Raw genomic sequence first — 17354 nt, 5'->3', positions numbered from 1 at the left:
ATCACATATGTATGTCAGCGCAGTGGATGGCATTAAGGACTTCGAATCGGAAGGACGCAGGTTCGAACCCAGCAGTCATCGGGATTTTTTCGTCAATAAAAAAAATGTTTACTTCCTCTGACTAATGCCCTCAATACAATAGATAATATTCCCGATCAAATTAACATTCTCTTATTATTTTTCGCAATTTAATATTTTTTTTAAATTAATTACTAATAAGGCAACCCTGATAAGGATTTGATGAGGATATCCTGGTAAGGAACCGATAAGGCAATCCTGTTAAGGATCTCATGGGTCTTAAGCGTTACATCGACATCAGTTCTTCATCAGGATATCCTGATCGGGACCTTCTTTGAAATAAGGTTAACCTGATAAGGATCGCGTCAGGACAAAAATGCGTAAAAATAAAAATATTATTTTCCGATTGGAACCAATTCATTCCGATTAAAAATTTTCAGCGATTGCTTTAAAAATTAAAAGAATATCGATTTCTATAAAATTGAAATAATTTAAAAAATTAATTCAAGGCTTCGAATACAAACCATTTTTTATTTACTAACTTGTTTTAATTGTATTAGGGCACTCCATCAAGTATCGCATTATTGATTATGCTAATGGATTAAAATGAAATATCAGCATTTTATATATAATGGTGTGATAATACCATGACAATTTTTATTAAAATTTTAAATGGACTTAAATATACTTGTGAAACTTTTGATTCTTATTATATCATTATTAGGGTACCCCATGGAAATGAAATATATACAAAATATATTTCATCATGTATGTGGCATGTAAATAAAATATAAAAAAAATATAATTAGAATGTATGTGAAATATACGCACATATATTTCACATATATTTTATGTTTAAAATAAATATATTTCAAATACAGAACTTTTGGCCGTTTTCCGTTGTAACCGTGATCCGGTAAATGTTTTTAACGTCATGTTCGGGAGATAACCAGAACCTGGTAGCTGCCTACGGTAACTGGACGACGAGAGATAAATCAATATCTACTTATACCCACTGGAAATTGCCACGAGGCAAAGTTACAGGACGCATGCACTAGCCCTGATAACACGAGTTGATCGTAAAAAAGTTGGTCATTCATTAGTTTCCGACCAACTTGACGACAAGTTATCGACAACTTCAGCTTTTGCACCTTTTGGTTAAAAATTACCGCCAACTTTCTCAGAAAGTTGGCGCTAGTATGGAGCCACAACCGGAATGCAAGTTTCTGAGGAAATTGAAAGGAAACTTACCGTCAACTTATGATTGCCAACTTTTGCAAGCAACTTTTGCCACCAACTTTCTCAGAAAATGTCTATCAACTATTGGAGGTACCAACTGTTGGCGGTCAACTTGGTGTCCAGTTGCGGCTGCAAGTTTCTCGTCAGTTTCTCGCCAACTTGGCTATCAGGGAGGGTGTCATCTTTTTGTCCTAACAACCAGTTCTTTCGAGTCGAAAAGTATTTCGATTGAATATTATTTCCGGTATAGTTAAGAGTCAAATGATGTTAATAATGACTGTATTTATTTCTAGTGGATGTTTGAGACAGATTTGTATTTAGTCAGTTGCATTTAATGTTGTTTCCTTTAAATACAGATGGCTGATAGTAACAGTACGAGATGGTGACTTAGTAATGTAGAAAGATGTCAAATTATGAACAGTTGTACATCTAACTGATGTTATGTATTTGCATACAGTGATTAAGTCGGACATAAAATGTTACATGTGTATTTGTTGCTATCATGAAAAATAGTCACTAATCTATTAAAAAAACGATAATTTAATGCATTAGTATTTTATACTTTTTTTAAAATGAGTCAAATAAATTGCGAGCAGTTTGCTGATAATGCCAGTTGAATTTTTGTCTAGCCTTATTTAAGTTTACAATAATTTCGAGTCAGCGATTGTATGTTGCCAACATACTTGGTAGCATCGAAAGTTGTAGCAAGTGGAGGTTTATGCTCGTGCGATTTAGTGGTAGCAGTATATTATACCAAATTAACTTTATACTAGAGTATACAGCGGTACCAACTTTTTTAATTTTTATATCTCTGAAGGTAAGGTAGATCTCGAAAGGTAACTCTAACATTATACGCGGGTAGGGATCGGAATAAGAAAATTTAAATTCATATAAAATTTCTATTAAAACATTTATTAACAAAAATAAAGACATTAAAATTTACGACTATCATTAAAGATTGTTATTTTGATAACTGTATTTTATATTTTCTTAAAAATAGATAATTTAATTAACATATTTTTTAATAATTTAAAATATTTTATTGTCATAATATAATTTTTACTTTATTTGAAAAATTTAATTATTTACACATAAGTTACATAACAAAAATCTGGGCGTCGGTTGACCCTGCGGGCCGGCCCCAAAACTTCCCGCTGTTTTCGACCTCAAAGAGCTCGAAAACATTAGTGTAGATATATTTTCGAGCTCTTCGAGCTCGAAAATGCTATCACATGCAATTGTTTTTTTATGATCTTTTCAAGCTCTAACAAGTTACCTGTTATGCTGAAGTTTGAAAATTTAAGAATCGAAAATCATCAATGAAGCGGTTTTTAAAATTTAGTTCCTGATTATGTTCAGTAAAATAAGTGTATTGAGGCAGAAATCAATGTCAGGGATCAAAATCAAGATTTAAATAAGTTTTGACTCATGTAAGAAACAATAAAATATGAAATATCCGATAAAAATATTAAAAACTACGTTTTATCGATTTTTTTGTTGATAATATGATTTAAACTAAAAACCAAGTTCGATGACATTATATGATCAAAAGAAACTATAAAAAAGATGAGTTGGTATGATATCAGGTACATTTTAGTATGTTATATTGTGATTTATCCGGAACAAATAACATAAAATATTATTTTTTTAACATTTCAACGCCGATATCTTTCGAAGTAATCAATTGATTTTGATAGTTGACAAGGCAATCGACGCGTTTTATTGAGTTCTAGAGCTGATTAGATTTTGAAGTCGATCGGATAAGTTGTTTTTGAGAAATCAATAAAAAACTAAAAAAAAAATTTTTTTTTTTTCGTAATTCTCAAATATTTTCAAGTCTATTCAATCAAATAATCTGAAATTTTCAGGAAAGTTGATGGCCAACAAGTTCTTTCAATTGCCACCGCAACCGTCCAAATCGATTTATTAGTTCAAAAGTTACAAAGAGTTTACATACACACACACACACACACACACACACACACACACACACACACACACACACACACACACACACACACACACACACACACACACACACACACACACACACACACACACACACACACGCGCGCGCGCGGACATCATTCTAAAAATAGTCAGAATAGCTTCATAGGACGTCAAAACGTCGACATCTGATGAAAACTCGATTTTCGAAAATCGGGGTGAAAACAATAACTTCCCGAAATTTTTGAAAATCGTCGATTTTCTTAGCGGGAAGTTAAAAAATAATAGTTCATTGAAAAAAAGAAAATTATAAATTAAAAAATAATTAATTTACTAATTATATCAATATTATTCAAATAAAATATTAGTCTTCACTCTCTATCCATAAATAATAAATAAATTATTTAAAGAAAAAAAAAAAGTTCGGCAACAAAATGCCCAACATTATCAAAAAAATTTACTTAAATCATTCCTTTAACGATACAAAAACATAAAATAAATTTCACAAAGTGTAACATTTTAATTTCTTAAATTATTCGATTTGGCGTGAAATACGCTAGAATTGAACACTCTCCAAAAAAAGTCTCTTATCGCTTTTTGATACATCCATTCTTTTAAAAGTTATTTAAGCTTGATGTCTAATTTATATTAAATTTTCAGATGTTTTAACTTTTCCGGCGAAACTATCAGACTTATTACAAAGTATAATGAAACCTTCTTTGTAGACAATTTTATTCTCTAAGAACTATTTCTAATAAAGTTTTTCGGATTCCGCATTGTTTTCTACTTCTTTATATTTTAATGTCAAGCACGTAAAAAAATAGTCTTCTGTTCGATTTTAAAAGCTTGGCATAAAAACGAAAATAACTAGGAAACAATGCGGAATTCGAAAAAACTTTATTGGAATTAATTTGTAAGGCATAGAATTGTCTAAAAAAATGTGCAGTGATATTTTGTGATAAATCTGATACTTTCGCCAAAAAAATGACAAAATTCTGAAAATTTAATTTAAATTCGACTTCACGCTCAAATGCTTCACCGGTTAACTCAAATTTCCATGGCTTATTAGCTAAGAGTTATTTTAGAAAATCTATTGGAAATACATCAACCGGTGAAGCATTTGGCTGCTTAGCCAAGCTAATGAAGTTAATCTGTTAAATTAGCTAAGCTGACGAGCGAGCCAGCTAATTAGCCTACTTAACTTTTTTAATCGGTTATGCTGATTTAGATGTGCAGTCCTACTAGCTAACAATTCGCCGTAGGAAAAATCTGCAGACATAATTTTGTTGAGAATTGAATGCTCTACAAGAAACGTAATCTATCATTTTTTTTTTATAAATCCAATTATTCGAAAGTTATTTGAGCGTGAAGTCGAATTTAAATTAAATTTTCAGAATTTTGTCATTTTTTTGGCGAAAGTATCAGATTTATCACAAAATATCACGGGACATTTTTTTTAGACAATTCTATGCCTTACAAATTATTTCCAATAAAGTTTTTTCGAATTCCGCATTGTTTCCTAGTTATTTTCGTTTTTATGCCAAGCTTTTAAAATCGAACAGAAGACTTTTTTTACGTGCTTGACATTAAAATAAAAAGAAGTAGAAAACAATGCGGAATCCGAAGAACTTCATTAGAAATAGTTCTTAGAGAATAAAATTGTCTACAAAGAAGGTTTCATTATATTTTGTAATAAGTCTGATAGTTTCGCCGGAAAAGTTAAAACATCTAAAAATTTAATATAAATTAGACATCAAGCTTAAATAACTTTTAAAAGAATGGATGTATCAAAAAGCGATAAGAGACTTTTTTTGGAGAGTGTTCAATTCTAGCGTATTTCACGCCAAATTGAATAATTTAAGAAATTAAAATGTTACACTTTGTGAAATTTATTTTATGTTTTTGTATCGTTAAAGGAATGATTTAAGTAAATTTTTTTGATAATGTTGGGCATTTTGTTGCCGAACTTTTTTTTTTCTTTAAATAATTTATTTATTATTTATGGATAGAAAGTGAAGACTAATATTTTATTTGAATAATATTGATATAATTAGTAAATTAATTATTTTATAATTTATAATTTTCTTTTTTTCAATTAACTATTATTTTTTTGTTATGTAACTTATGTGTAAATAATTAAATTTTTCAAATAAAGTAAAAATTATATTATGACAATAAAATATTTTAAATTATTAAAAAATATGTTAATTAAATTATCTATTTTTAAGAAAATATAAAATACAGTTATCAAAATAACAATCTTTAATGATAGTCGTAAATTTTAATGTCTTTATTTTTGTTAATAAATGTTTTAATAGAAATTTTATATGAATTTAAATTTTCTTATTCCGATCCCTACCCGCGTATAATGTTAGAGTTACCTTTCGAGATCTACCTTACCTTCAGAGATATAAAAATTAAAAAAGTTGGTACCGCTGTATACTCTAGTATAAAGTTAATTTGGTATAATATACTGCTACCACTAAATCGCACGAGCATAAACCTCCACTTGCTACAACTTTCGATGCTACCAAGTATGTTGGCAACATACAATCGCTGACTCGAAATTATTGTAAACTTAAATAAGGCTAGACAAAAATTCAACTGGCATTATCAGCAAACTGCTCGCAATTTATTTGACTCATTTTAAAAAAAGTATAAAATACTAATGCATTAAATTATCGTTTTTTTAATAGATTAGTGACTATTTTTCATGATAGCAACAAATACACATGTAACATTTTATGTCCGACTTAATCACTGTATGCAAATACATAACATCAGTTAGATGTACAACTGTTCATAATTTGACATCTTTCTACATTACTAAGTCACCATCTCGTACTGTTACTATCAGCCATCTGTATTTAAAGGAAACAACATTAAATGCAACTGACTAAATACAAATCTGTCTCAAACATCCACTAGAAATAAATACAGTCATTATTAACATCATTTGACTCTTAACTATACCGGAAATAATATTCAATCGAAATACTTTTCGACTCGAAAGAACTGGTTGTTAGGACAAAAAGATGACACCCATCAGGGAGCCTGGAGTCGGAGGTAGTATGGTAGTAACCGCATCGTACGGGGGCAAGACGGACAATTCTAAGTTAGCAGCTGTACAATTCACTTCGCTTGAATTTATTTCTCAGAGTATTTTCTGCTACAAAATCAACTGTAAAGTTTTCATTAAGTACTTGCTGATAAATTGTATATTGGGAGCTGTCACCTATTCATCCATCTATATCTACTTGGTGGAGTCTCAATTGCTGGAGGAGGTCAGTGGCTAAATTTGGTGGAGTCCTGGTACTGGAATATGATTGCAAAACGGTTTTCCATCGTGAAGGATGTGGACCTGGTTGGACCTGGATGCCAAGCGAGCCAATATGGCTGAATCTCGAGACGTAGGTGTCGTCAGTATATAAATAATTTATAATTCACGTTCCGGTAACCAAATTAATTATTATAATCCAAGCAATTAATTAAACTAAATATACATTTAAAACAGTCTTAGTTTGAGATTAATTGAATAAATTTGATATTGAGAAATAAAATCAAATAAAACAGATTATAAATTAAAGTGAAGTCCACGAGTAGATTTTGTGTTCTGGAACCGCCATTTTAGGCGTTGTCTCCATTCAACAAGTTACATCAATTTCAAATAAATTAAACTTTCATTCTCACCAGCTCGTGCTGTTTTCATTGTCGCGAGTTTTATTTTATCAATTATTGTAAAGTGGGATTCTGTTGTCTGGGTAAAATTGGTCAAATAAAATTGTTAACTATTTTTATATCACCTATACAAGTCTTTTATTTAATAAGCTTCTGATACTCTCAAGATTTCTAATTATATCCTTGTGACCAGGATCGGGTATTCCCCGCTCTGTAGAAGAGCTAGTCACACAAACAGTTGATTTATCAACTGAATCTAATCCTGGCTTCCTGGACAAGGAGTCACACCCTGGACTTGGAGTCGTGGTTATATCGTATTTAAAAAATATATTTCTTATATAGTCCAAATGTATGTCACATTTTTTTTGTACAGCAAATATATATGATGAAATGTAATCAACATATATGAGAGATATATTTTAAATATATTTTCGTTATTTAGGCAGATTTTTGGTGTGTGTGTGGGGGGGGGGGGAAGCAAAAAAAATAATGATTAAAAAAATCAACTGGTTCAGGTCGGAGTACCAAGGGGTCTAGCTGACAGATAACTCGTTGATAGAAGAGCTTCGATTTTTGTGGGCGGGGGGGGGGGGGGGCAGAGCAAAAAAATATCTGAGCACTTCCGTCGTGAAATCTGACAGTTAGATCCCTTGGTACTCCGACCTGAACCAGTTGGGTTTTTCAGTCATTATTTATCTGCCCCCCCCCCCCACACACACCAAAGATCTGCCTAAATAATGAAAATATATTTAAAATATATCTCACATATCTGTTAATTACATTTCATCATATATATTTACCGTACAAAAAAAAGATATATGACATACATCTGGATTATATAAGAAATATATTTTTTATATACGAAAAACGGCCAAAAGTTCTGTATATGAAATATATTTATTTTATACGTAAAGTATATGTGAAATATATGTGCGTATATTTCACATACATTCTAATTATACTTTTTTTTAATATTTTATTTATATGCCACATACATCATGAAATATATTTTTTATATAGTTAATTTCCATGGGGACGTGGCCCAAAAAAACCAACTATTTTTTTTTTTTTTTTTCATTTTATACTCTAAAAAATAGGTTGGTAGACACCTTCAAAGAATTCTCTCCAAATATGAGTTCTTAATTTTAATAGGAAACTCCGCCTCTCAGTTTTTAATTTTTTCCTTATTATGAGAAAGAAAAATTCATATCTCGGTATTCTTATTTGGAAAAAATATTTCGTCCTATATATTTATAGGAAATTAAATTCTCTACAAAAAAGGTCTCTTACAATTTTTTTATAAACCTCACTGTTCAAAAGTTATTAAAAGTTAAAGTTTGATTATTTTCAGGCAGATTCCTTTTTTCTTGTAAATTTTATAACTCTTCAAAAAAAACTTATTATGATATCCGCACCTCATGTTTTTATAGGAAATTCACTGCTATACAGAAATGGTCTCTTATGATTAGTCGATTAAATTAACCGTTTAAAAGATATTCATCGTCAAACTTCAATGCACACTAATTTTAACAGTTTTTGATTAATAATTCGACAATTTCAATTTAATTTATGAGTTTCGAGGGAATTCGTACAAACTTGAGTTTCTGTCGTGAAAGTAACTACTATAGAAGTTCTCTGTTCAAAAATTTATTTGTAATTGATTATTCTCATAATATTTTTATAAATTTTTTCTTTATTAATTTCACTGAAAAACATAATCGGTATGATTGGTAATCGGTAGAGGTTACCGATTTTTTTTCGGTAGCAGCTACCGATTTCCAATCAGTAATCTCTACACTGTGAAAAATTCCCATTAAATTTTACTATGGGCGCATTGTAACCCCGGACCATAAGTAAACTGGTACAAAATTTACAAGCGTCCCATAGTAAACGTACGCGCATAGGTCCTAATCGTGTCGTCTGCGCATACCATTTACTATGGGACACTTGTAAATTTTGTGCCAGTTTTCTTATGGTCTGGTGTTACAATGCACCCATAGTAAAATTTGTTGGAAATTTTTCACAGTATACTGATTTTAGTCGGTAACCGTTACCGAAAAATCGGTAATCTATACTGATATTACATTTACCGAAAAAACAGTTTTTGGAGCCTACTACTAAAGTATAAATGACATGTCAACAAGTTTTAATTTCATTCAAAGATAATTGAAATTTTTATTACAATCAAGAGAATAGTAAACTAAGTGCCGAATGGCTACAAAATATAAATTATTTTTTTTACTTAACATACATGGTACCAAATTCGACATGGAACTTATATTCTTAACTAAATCCATTTTATCATTGACGGTGACACAAAATCCGTGATAATGATCATCAAAATACATTGTTTTCATTGAATACATGAGCAAATGTTATAGATCAAATTGAACCGAATATAGTAGGGGAAGAGAGGGGGGGGGGGCAAATAGGGCCCCTAAAATTTTGGATGCTTCGAAATATATGGGAGCAAAATGGGCCCCCAAAATTTTTAACATGAAAAGTGTTCGGAGGGGGGGGGGTGTAAAATAGGCTGCCTAGACTTAGAAAACCTACAAATATTTTTTAGCCAAACGGATTCCTAAAGTTTTTTGAATTAATCGAATAGTAATTAAACAGAAAACTTTGAATCAAGTTATTCTAAGGTCCAAATCTTCACTATCAACTCTTTTTTTGTACTAAATATATAGCAAAAAGTTTCAAAACATAAAACAAGCGAGAAACATACACTGAGTTTTGTTGGGGGTCCGTTTTACACAACTTTTCAGGATTTTTTAATTTTGATAGACACACCAAATTAACACCAAAATCTCAGCAGAAGAAAACAAAAGTGAAACGAACTGAAATACTCACATTTTAACAATTTCTTGAGGGGGGCCCATTTTGTCCCACAATTTTTAATTTTTAATGGACAGAACAAGTTAAGGACAAATACTTGGCAAGGTAGTAGAAAAAAGTAAAACAAGTAAAAGAAATTGAGGATTTGACAATTTCTCTGTTAAGGAGCCCATTTTGACCCTCCCCCCTTCTCCCCTTTCCCTATAGTACCGGATAGCTGAACTTGTAGAGCACTCGGCGCGATACCGATATGGTCTGGATTCGATTCCCAGTTCGGGCTATCCATATTTTTTTCAATTTATCTATAAATTGTCTTATTGAGAAGGTTAATTGTAAGTTTAGGTTTCACTATATTTTAAAATTGGAAGCTTTTTGCTTCCCCAAAACATAATCAGTTGTCTCAACCGACAAAAACAATGTTTACAAAAATATACGGGGCAATGTAGGTTATGTGTAATTAGCTCCAAGTATTTGATATAACAGAGTTTTTTTTGTTTATTCTGTAAAATTACATGCTTGTTAAGTAATTACGACTTAATTTTTATTTTTTCTAGGTCAAGAATCTATTTTTTTTGGTAAATGTCAATCGGTAGAGATTACCGATGAAAATCAGTAGAGATTACTGATTCGAAATCGGTAGCTGCTACCGAAAAAATCGGTAAACTCTACCGAAAAAAAGTCGGTAGTCGTTACCGATTATTTTTTTCAGTGTAGGATAATGGTCTCAAAAATATATGTCAGTTGCATTTACGAAAAATTTAATAGTTGAATAGATACAAATTTTTATTGAATTAATCAAGCATACGGAAAATAGTATGTAGTATCATTTACTACAAGGTTGCAGTAAATGTGTTTGTAGTTAAAAATACCACATAAATGATAAAAGTTACTAAATATGCGACAAATTTTACTAAGTTAATAAGTTGAATTTACTCCTATCTTGCGGTTAATTCTACTGCACACTGCAGTAACAAAAACTCCAGGCGGGAGTTGAGAGTACTACAGAATGAGCACTCCCCGCTATTTCGCCATTTCGAGGTTAATCTGTTGTGTATATTCAATTATTAAAACGTCTCATAAATAATCATCTGACTTTTTTAAAACCCAAAAATTAACAATTTTTTTTTATTCTGCTTGTTCTTACGGCGCATTTATGATTAAAAATGTCGTGAGAAAAAAAATAAAAAGATTTCGATAGCTTTTTTGCCTTTAAAAGTTGGAAAAAAATTGGCTTTCATGTTTTTGGATAAAATTTCTATTTTATCTTTTTTGATAATATTATTGTATTTCTTTTTTTAAAGTACATAAAACAATGAACAATTAAAAACAAAAATTGATCAATTTGATCAAAAAAAATTTAATATGGCCCAGCATGGGTGGACCCTATTTGTAAATAATTACCATGTTTACTATATACAAATAATTCAATAAGTGATTTTTAAAAATAATTTATACAAATTTTAGGTTATATACCGTTTATTTTTATGTGACCGCATATCGAGTAAATTGAACTACAATTGGAGTTACAAATACCGCATGCTGTGGCATATCTTATTTTTTTCGATAGTTGACGCTTGACTACAACATTGTAGTAAATCTAACCACAATTTGGAGTTGTCTCATGTCATACTACAGCCTGTGGTAAATGTAAATCCAGTTGTTGTTGCCATTACAACAATTTATTTTCCGTGCAGAATAACAATTTGTGTTGACAAATTACTGCTTTATTTCAATTAGATTTAATTAGAAATTTCCAATAAATTTCAATAGATTTCAGTCAAAAATTTCCGATTCATTTCAATAGGAACTAATCGGAAATTTCCGATTCATTTAAATCGGATTTAATCGGAAAATTCCGATTCATTTCAATCGGATTTTATCGGAAATTTTCGATTGAATCCGATTGAAATGAATCGGATTTTTCAACCAGGGAAATCTTTTGTAGGGCATGAAATTTGCTACAAAAAAATTTATAAGAGCCAAGTGGGTGCGACCAATAATACTTGAGTTACAGAGCTTGACAGGTTAGCCTTAATTATATATAATTGGCATAAAATCGCCTAAAATTCAGGATTAGTTCGATTTACGCAACAAATTTAAACAAAATTTTTGTATATAGTTCATACATGCCCATGTATGAACTATACGGCCATATATGATTCATTAATTATGGCATACATGATCATATATAGTCATACGTAACTATGTATGGCCACATATGGCCATGCATAACTATTAAAAAGTTAGTGTGCCCATCCATGTCCATATATAATCAATATATGCCCATGTATGAACGATATACGGCCATGCATGACCATATATGTTTCATTTTTCACAGGTAATTGAAAAGTTAATCAAACTTTACATTTCTGCGATCATGTATAAAAAGTTCCCCGTTTTTACACTGAGAAACTTTCTCTTCGGATAATTAAAGTAGTTTTGTAAAATTCTGTCAAACTAATATTTAATTGGGACAACTAAATTTTATTACGTCAAAATAATCTATTTTGTCATTTCAAACAAATGATTCAATAGACTCTATTTGGTTGATGTTGATATTTCTCTTGCTATGATAATAAATTAATTTGGTAAAGTTAAGAAAATATTTATTTGATAGACAACTAAATTATTTTGTAGTACCAACAAACCCAAATATTAAAGCAAAATATCATTATAATAACTCTAATAAATCTAACTTAGACACAAAAAAAATATATTCATTTAGAATGAACATATATATTTGTTCGAGGTTAATGAATATATATTTAAACCTAATGATTATTGATTAAAAAAGTAATGGAGCAAGGCATCAGTAGCGGGAGTAGTTCAGTGCTCGCCACTAGATCGCGCCTACTACTTGTAATATCCCTGGTAAGAAACTTATTTCAGAATTATTATAATCCCAACTTGTCGCATTTATGGGACAGGTTACCCGCTGTGAATTAGCAGAGTGACGATAACCCTTTTTCGATAATAATTCAGGGGTATCCTGTATTACACTATGACATTAATGTTTCCCTGAACTATTTTTGTCATAGTACAAAAAAAAGTGCATGATAAGGAAATCAATTATTTTTCTAAATATGCATTTATTTAAGGGGGTATTCTAGTATAGAATTTTGAAAAAATTGAATTTTTTTTTCTTTATATTCCCAAAGTTTAGACGTTCAAGAATATGTCATTAAAAGGATTTTTCGAAATTCTTATTTTTCCATGAGTTATAGCCGTTTTAATGACGTGACATTGGTTCCGGTCGACGGCTACAAATTAACAAAAGACGGTTCTCTCTAAAAATGAATTAGTGAAATTCTCGCGAACCAGTGAATAGTCACTATTTCTACAGCTATAAGTATACCACTAATTCAACCAGTGGTGTACTTATAGCTGGTTCCCAGTGAATATTCACTAATTTGAAGTGAATTTCACTGATTCATTTTTAGAGAGTAGGCGTTCTCGAGTCCCTACTTATGAATGTCCGTTTGTATTAAAAGTAATAAAACCAATTTATGAAAATTTATCAGCTGATTCTTTATTAGAACGATGTTTGGGTTCTGAAACCCAAAATAATAACGTATCCTTGAATTCATTAATTTGGACTTTAGCTCCGGAGCACATTCACGCTGGACCGAAGACAGTTGAAATTGCTACTTTTTTCGCAGTTAGGATTTTTAATTAAGGTTTTATACCCATCTTAAAAATCTTAGATGTTATGGGAATCACGATTGGCCCAAAAGCTAATGCTCTTGCAGTGAGACGGGACGAAACGCGTATCGAGCGCTCGGAACTCCGGACTTCAGAGGCGTCAAAGGAAAAAAATTTTTTTAAAAATTAATGGAACGGGACGGTTAAGTCCACCTCCGTTTGACGGGAGGCCGTTACCACACCCTTCTGGGCACACTCGCGCTGCGTGACCCTATTTGTATATACTGACTCCGCCATATATTATAAAAGCGAAATATGAGCCTAAGCTAGAGATGCGGAATGACCGCCATTCTTACTTTTGGTCAGGACACGATCATAATCATATCTTTCTTACAAGGGACACACTACAAATGGTAGGCGCGATCTAGTGGCGAGCACCGAACTACTCCCGCTGCTGCTGCCTAGCACCGGTAACTTTCCCCTTCTCCATATCGATTTTTTCTCCAAAGAAATTTTTTCTCTTGGCTTAAGCAACTTTAGTTATCTTGGTCGGAGAATACAAAATTACTTGCGTGAAAAGAATAGTACGTGTTCCAAGAAATTTTATTATCTTTAACCAAAAAATGCAATACTGCTACAAAAAAATAATGTATATTGCTCCAAAAAAAATATCTCTTACTTTAAGAAATATAAACTCTTGAAACAAGTGAAAATTTTTTGATTTAAGCGTAAAAAATATGTTGACGTAAGAAAAAAAATTTTGATTCAAGATAAAAATTTGAAGATAATTGTTTACTTGAGGCAAGTAAATGTTTATTTTCCGAATCGATCAAAAAAATTTTCTTGAATCAAGAATATTTTCCTTGATTCAAGTTAACTGTTTTTTCTGTGTAGAAATAGTTTTTTGATGTCCACTGAAATTCGTCAACAGAATCGAAATAATCGGTAGCCGCTACCAATTACTTCGGTAACTGGTACCGAAATAATCGGCAGCGGCTACCAATTATTTTTTTCCGTATAGTATCATCGGATTTTTATAATAAATATTTATCGATTTAAATTATAGAGTGTCCTTACTTGAATTGAAATTTAATAAATATTTATTGAAATTGCAAGAGAGAACTTTCGAGATAATTTATTTACAATTAAACTTACGTGAGCTCACAGTCGCCAAGGCTTATAGATGTTAATTTTGTACATCCTTTAGCAGTGGAAATTAATGGTTGGTCGATTGTACCAAAATTATATGAACTGACAATAAGTTCTACAAGTCGCGGACAATTTTTACCAATCCGGCAAATAGTTATTTCAGAAGGAGATCCACTAAAAAATAAATGTGTTACAGGCATTGATGGAGTTAGTAAAATATCATAATCATCTTCGTCTGATAAATATGACGTCCTGCAATCATACAATTATTTTAATGTATTTCAAAGATATTAAATTGTTAATTCTATTATTGGTTTTTATTTAAAACGTCTCAGCACTTTGAGCAATTTTAATGTCTTCAATACTTACATTTTCATAAAATTTTAGTTTATTGGAATAGTTAACATTGTAAAAATTATAAAGTATCTCAATGTAAAAAATTATAGAGTGTCTAAATATGGAAATTTATATCTAGATAACTTTTCAATGATACATATAAAAAAGGATTTCTTGGCGTAAAAAGTTTTTAATCGATACAAAAAAATTTTTACTTGTCTCAAGATATTTTTTGAATTATGAGTTGAAAACAAAAATTTTTTGGGACGAGGAAAAATTTCTTGCGCCAAATAAATTTTTTTTTGTGTATTATTGAAACTTACAGAACAAGATTAAGATTAGGTGATCGATTTTGTAGTGTAAACCAAGTATTGTCACTGATACGTGGTAATGGTTTTGTATCAGGATAAGCTTCAATTTTTATGGTTTTAAGATTTATTCGGTCATCACAAGATATTCTTGTAAGAAGATCATCACTTAATACAGAATATGATAGAGAAAGTTCTTGAAGCAACTGATATTGGCTCATAGTTTTTATAATATCTGAAAATATAAACGAAAATTAATAATATAAATATATTAAATATAAATTTTTAATCACCTTTTAATGACAACTCTGTTGAATCATCAATATGTAATTGTCCGAGCTTTGGTTCATTCTCATACGTTTTGATTGATTGTGAATTACAATCAGTTGATATGTCGTTTGTCTTCAATGATTCAGAAAATAATTCATTTGTCGATTCAATTTTCGTAAAAACCGTTGAATCCAAATAACAAAAGTTTTCAGACGTTAATATTGAATTTGTTAAAGAGAGCATCTATAAAAAAAAAAAAGTTATCTATTTATTTTCTTAAATGTCGATAATAACTATTTTATAATAAACAATATTTTTACAACTCTGACCGTAATATAAAATTCAGTCAATATATTTTTTTGTCTAATTATTTTGTTTCACAAATGAAGATAATTGCGATCAAGTTCTGTTCATTATATGATAGAGTGAACGAATGTATACTGAGACTTAATAGAAAAACTTAGCAACTAAGGACTTCAATCGCTTAAGTTGTTGATGAAATAAATTCATAGAGTATTTGGGGTAGGGAGATAGAATTGGAAAGTATTCAATTTAAAAACTCAGTATATGATAGTTCCCCAGGTGAATCCAAAGCACGTGAGTCTTTTCTTTATTGCATTGCAGTACATTCTCTCTTTCTATGTACTGACAAGTCTTAGATTTCGATATTTTACCAATGTACAACTTATTAAGGTTAACCGGTAAAAGGCTATTGGACACTAATAGGCCGTTCACGTGAATGTCCCTGACACCTTTAGAGAACATACATATTGAATCACGTGTGCATAAAATAAAAATATTAATAGAAAGGTATAATAACGAATAATTTTAAATTGTCACAATAAATAAGATTTATCTTATTGATAATTTTATAATGGGAAAAATTGTTATTTTTATTTAAAATAACTTTTAATAATAATATAAACAACTTTTTTAATTTTTACAATTTCGAAATATTGGACTGGTAGTTGATATGAACTATTTAAAACGTCACATAAACGTGCGACTTTTTCGTATTGCGTCAAAGTCTGCACGTGTTTGTTGATCACGCGATCGATGATAATGCACGTGATTTTAATTCTCGGTTAAATAAAAAAATATATTACACCTATATACATATATATTGAAATATTACATATGTGCGTAAATATACATGATGGTAGAAATTTTCATTAGTTTTAACCTCGATGATAAAAAAAAAAATCGGTCTATCGATTGACCCTGCGAGCCAGCCCCAAAATTTCCCGCTATTTTCAAGCTCAAGGAGCTCGAAGATATTGTTGTGAATACATTTTCAAGCTCGAAAATAATTTTGTATGCCATTGTTTTGGAAAAAAAAAAAAAAAAAACGTTTTTCACCATTTTTTTCTCCAACGATATTTCTTGAACGAATTTACTAATTGAGACGGTTAAGGTGGCAATCAACGCGTTTTATTGAGTTCTAAAGCTGATCAGATTTTGGAATTGATTTATCCAGTCGTTTTTGAGAAATTTCAAAAAAAACAAAAAAAAATTTTTTCTAATTCTTCCGTTCACGGTTTCTCTTGAACGAATGAACCGATTTTGATGGTTGAGATGACATTCGACGCAGCTTATAAAGTTTTAGAGCTGAATAGATTTTGAAATTAATCCATCGAAGACATTAAAAGTTATCGAAAAAAACGTTTTTGAAAAAATTTTATTCTTGGAATATCTTCGCACGCACTCTACCAATCAAGCCAAGTTTCCACAGTCCATGCAGGAGCTGCCAGAGTTGAACGGCGGGCCCCTACTTGGCCCAGCACTGGAGAACCTAGTTATGGCACGCCTATATTGACCCATGCTTGGCTCAAGATTAGGTACTCAGTCCTGGCCGTTACAATGATTACCCGGGCTTGGGTCACGACTGGGTTCCCTTGTCTTGGCCATCCAATGGCAAGCCAGTCTTGG

The 17354-nt window shown here is 30.8% G+C and overlaps 1 protein-coding gene across 1 annotated transcript in view; it reads right to left on the bottom strand.

The window, feature by feature from the left end:
• LOC103572920 (F-box/LRR-repeat protein 21-like) overlaps positions 1-16051 on the bottom strand; it is a 30999-nt gene extending 14948 nt beyond the window's left edge. The window contains exons 1-4 of the mRNA XM_053739672.1: positions 15755-16051; positions 15449-15668; positions 15171-15390; positions 14518-14763 (exon numbers count right to left, since the gene is read on the bottom strand). Of these exons, the coding sequence (XP_053595647.1) occupies positions 14518-14763; positions 15171-15390; positions 15449-15668 (686 nt within the window). The 5' untranslated portion in view covers positions 15755-16051. The remainder of the gene's footprint in view (positions 1-14517; positions 14764-15170; positions 15391-15448; positions 15669-15754) is intronic.
• Between the last annotated feature and the right edge of the window lie 1303 nt (positions 16052-17354).

Source organism: Microplitis demolitor, chromosome 5 (assembly GCF_026212275.2).
Source record: "Microplitis demolitor isolate Queensland-Clemson2020A chromosome 5, iyMicDemo2.1a, whole genome shotgun sequence".
In the NCBI taxonomy this organism is placed as follows: Eukaryota; Metazoa; Arthropoda; class Insecta; order Hymenoptera; family Braconidae; genus Microplitis; species Microplitis demolitor.
This window is presented reverse-complemented; position numbering and strand designations above follow the sequence as displayed.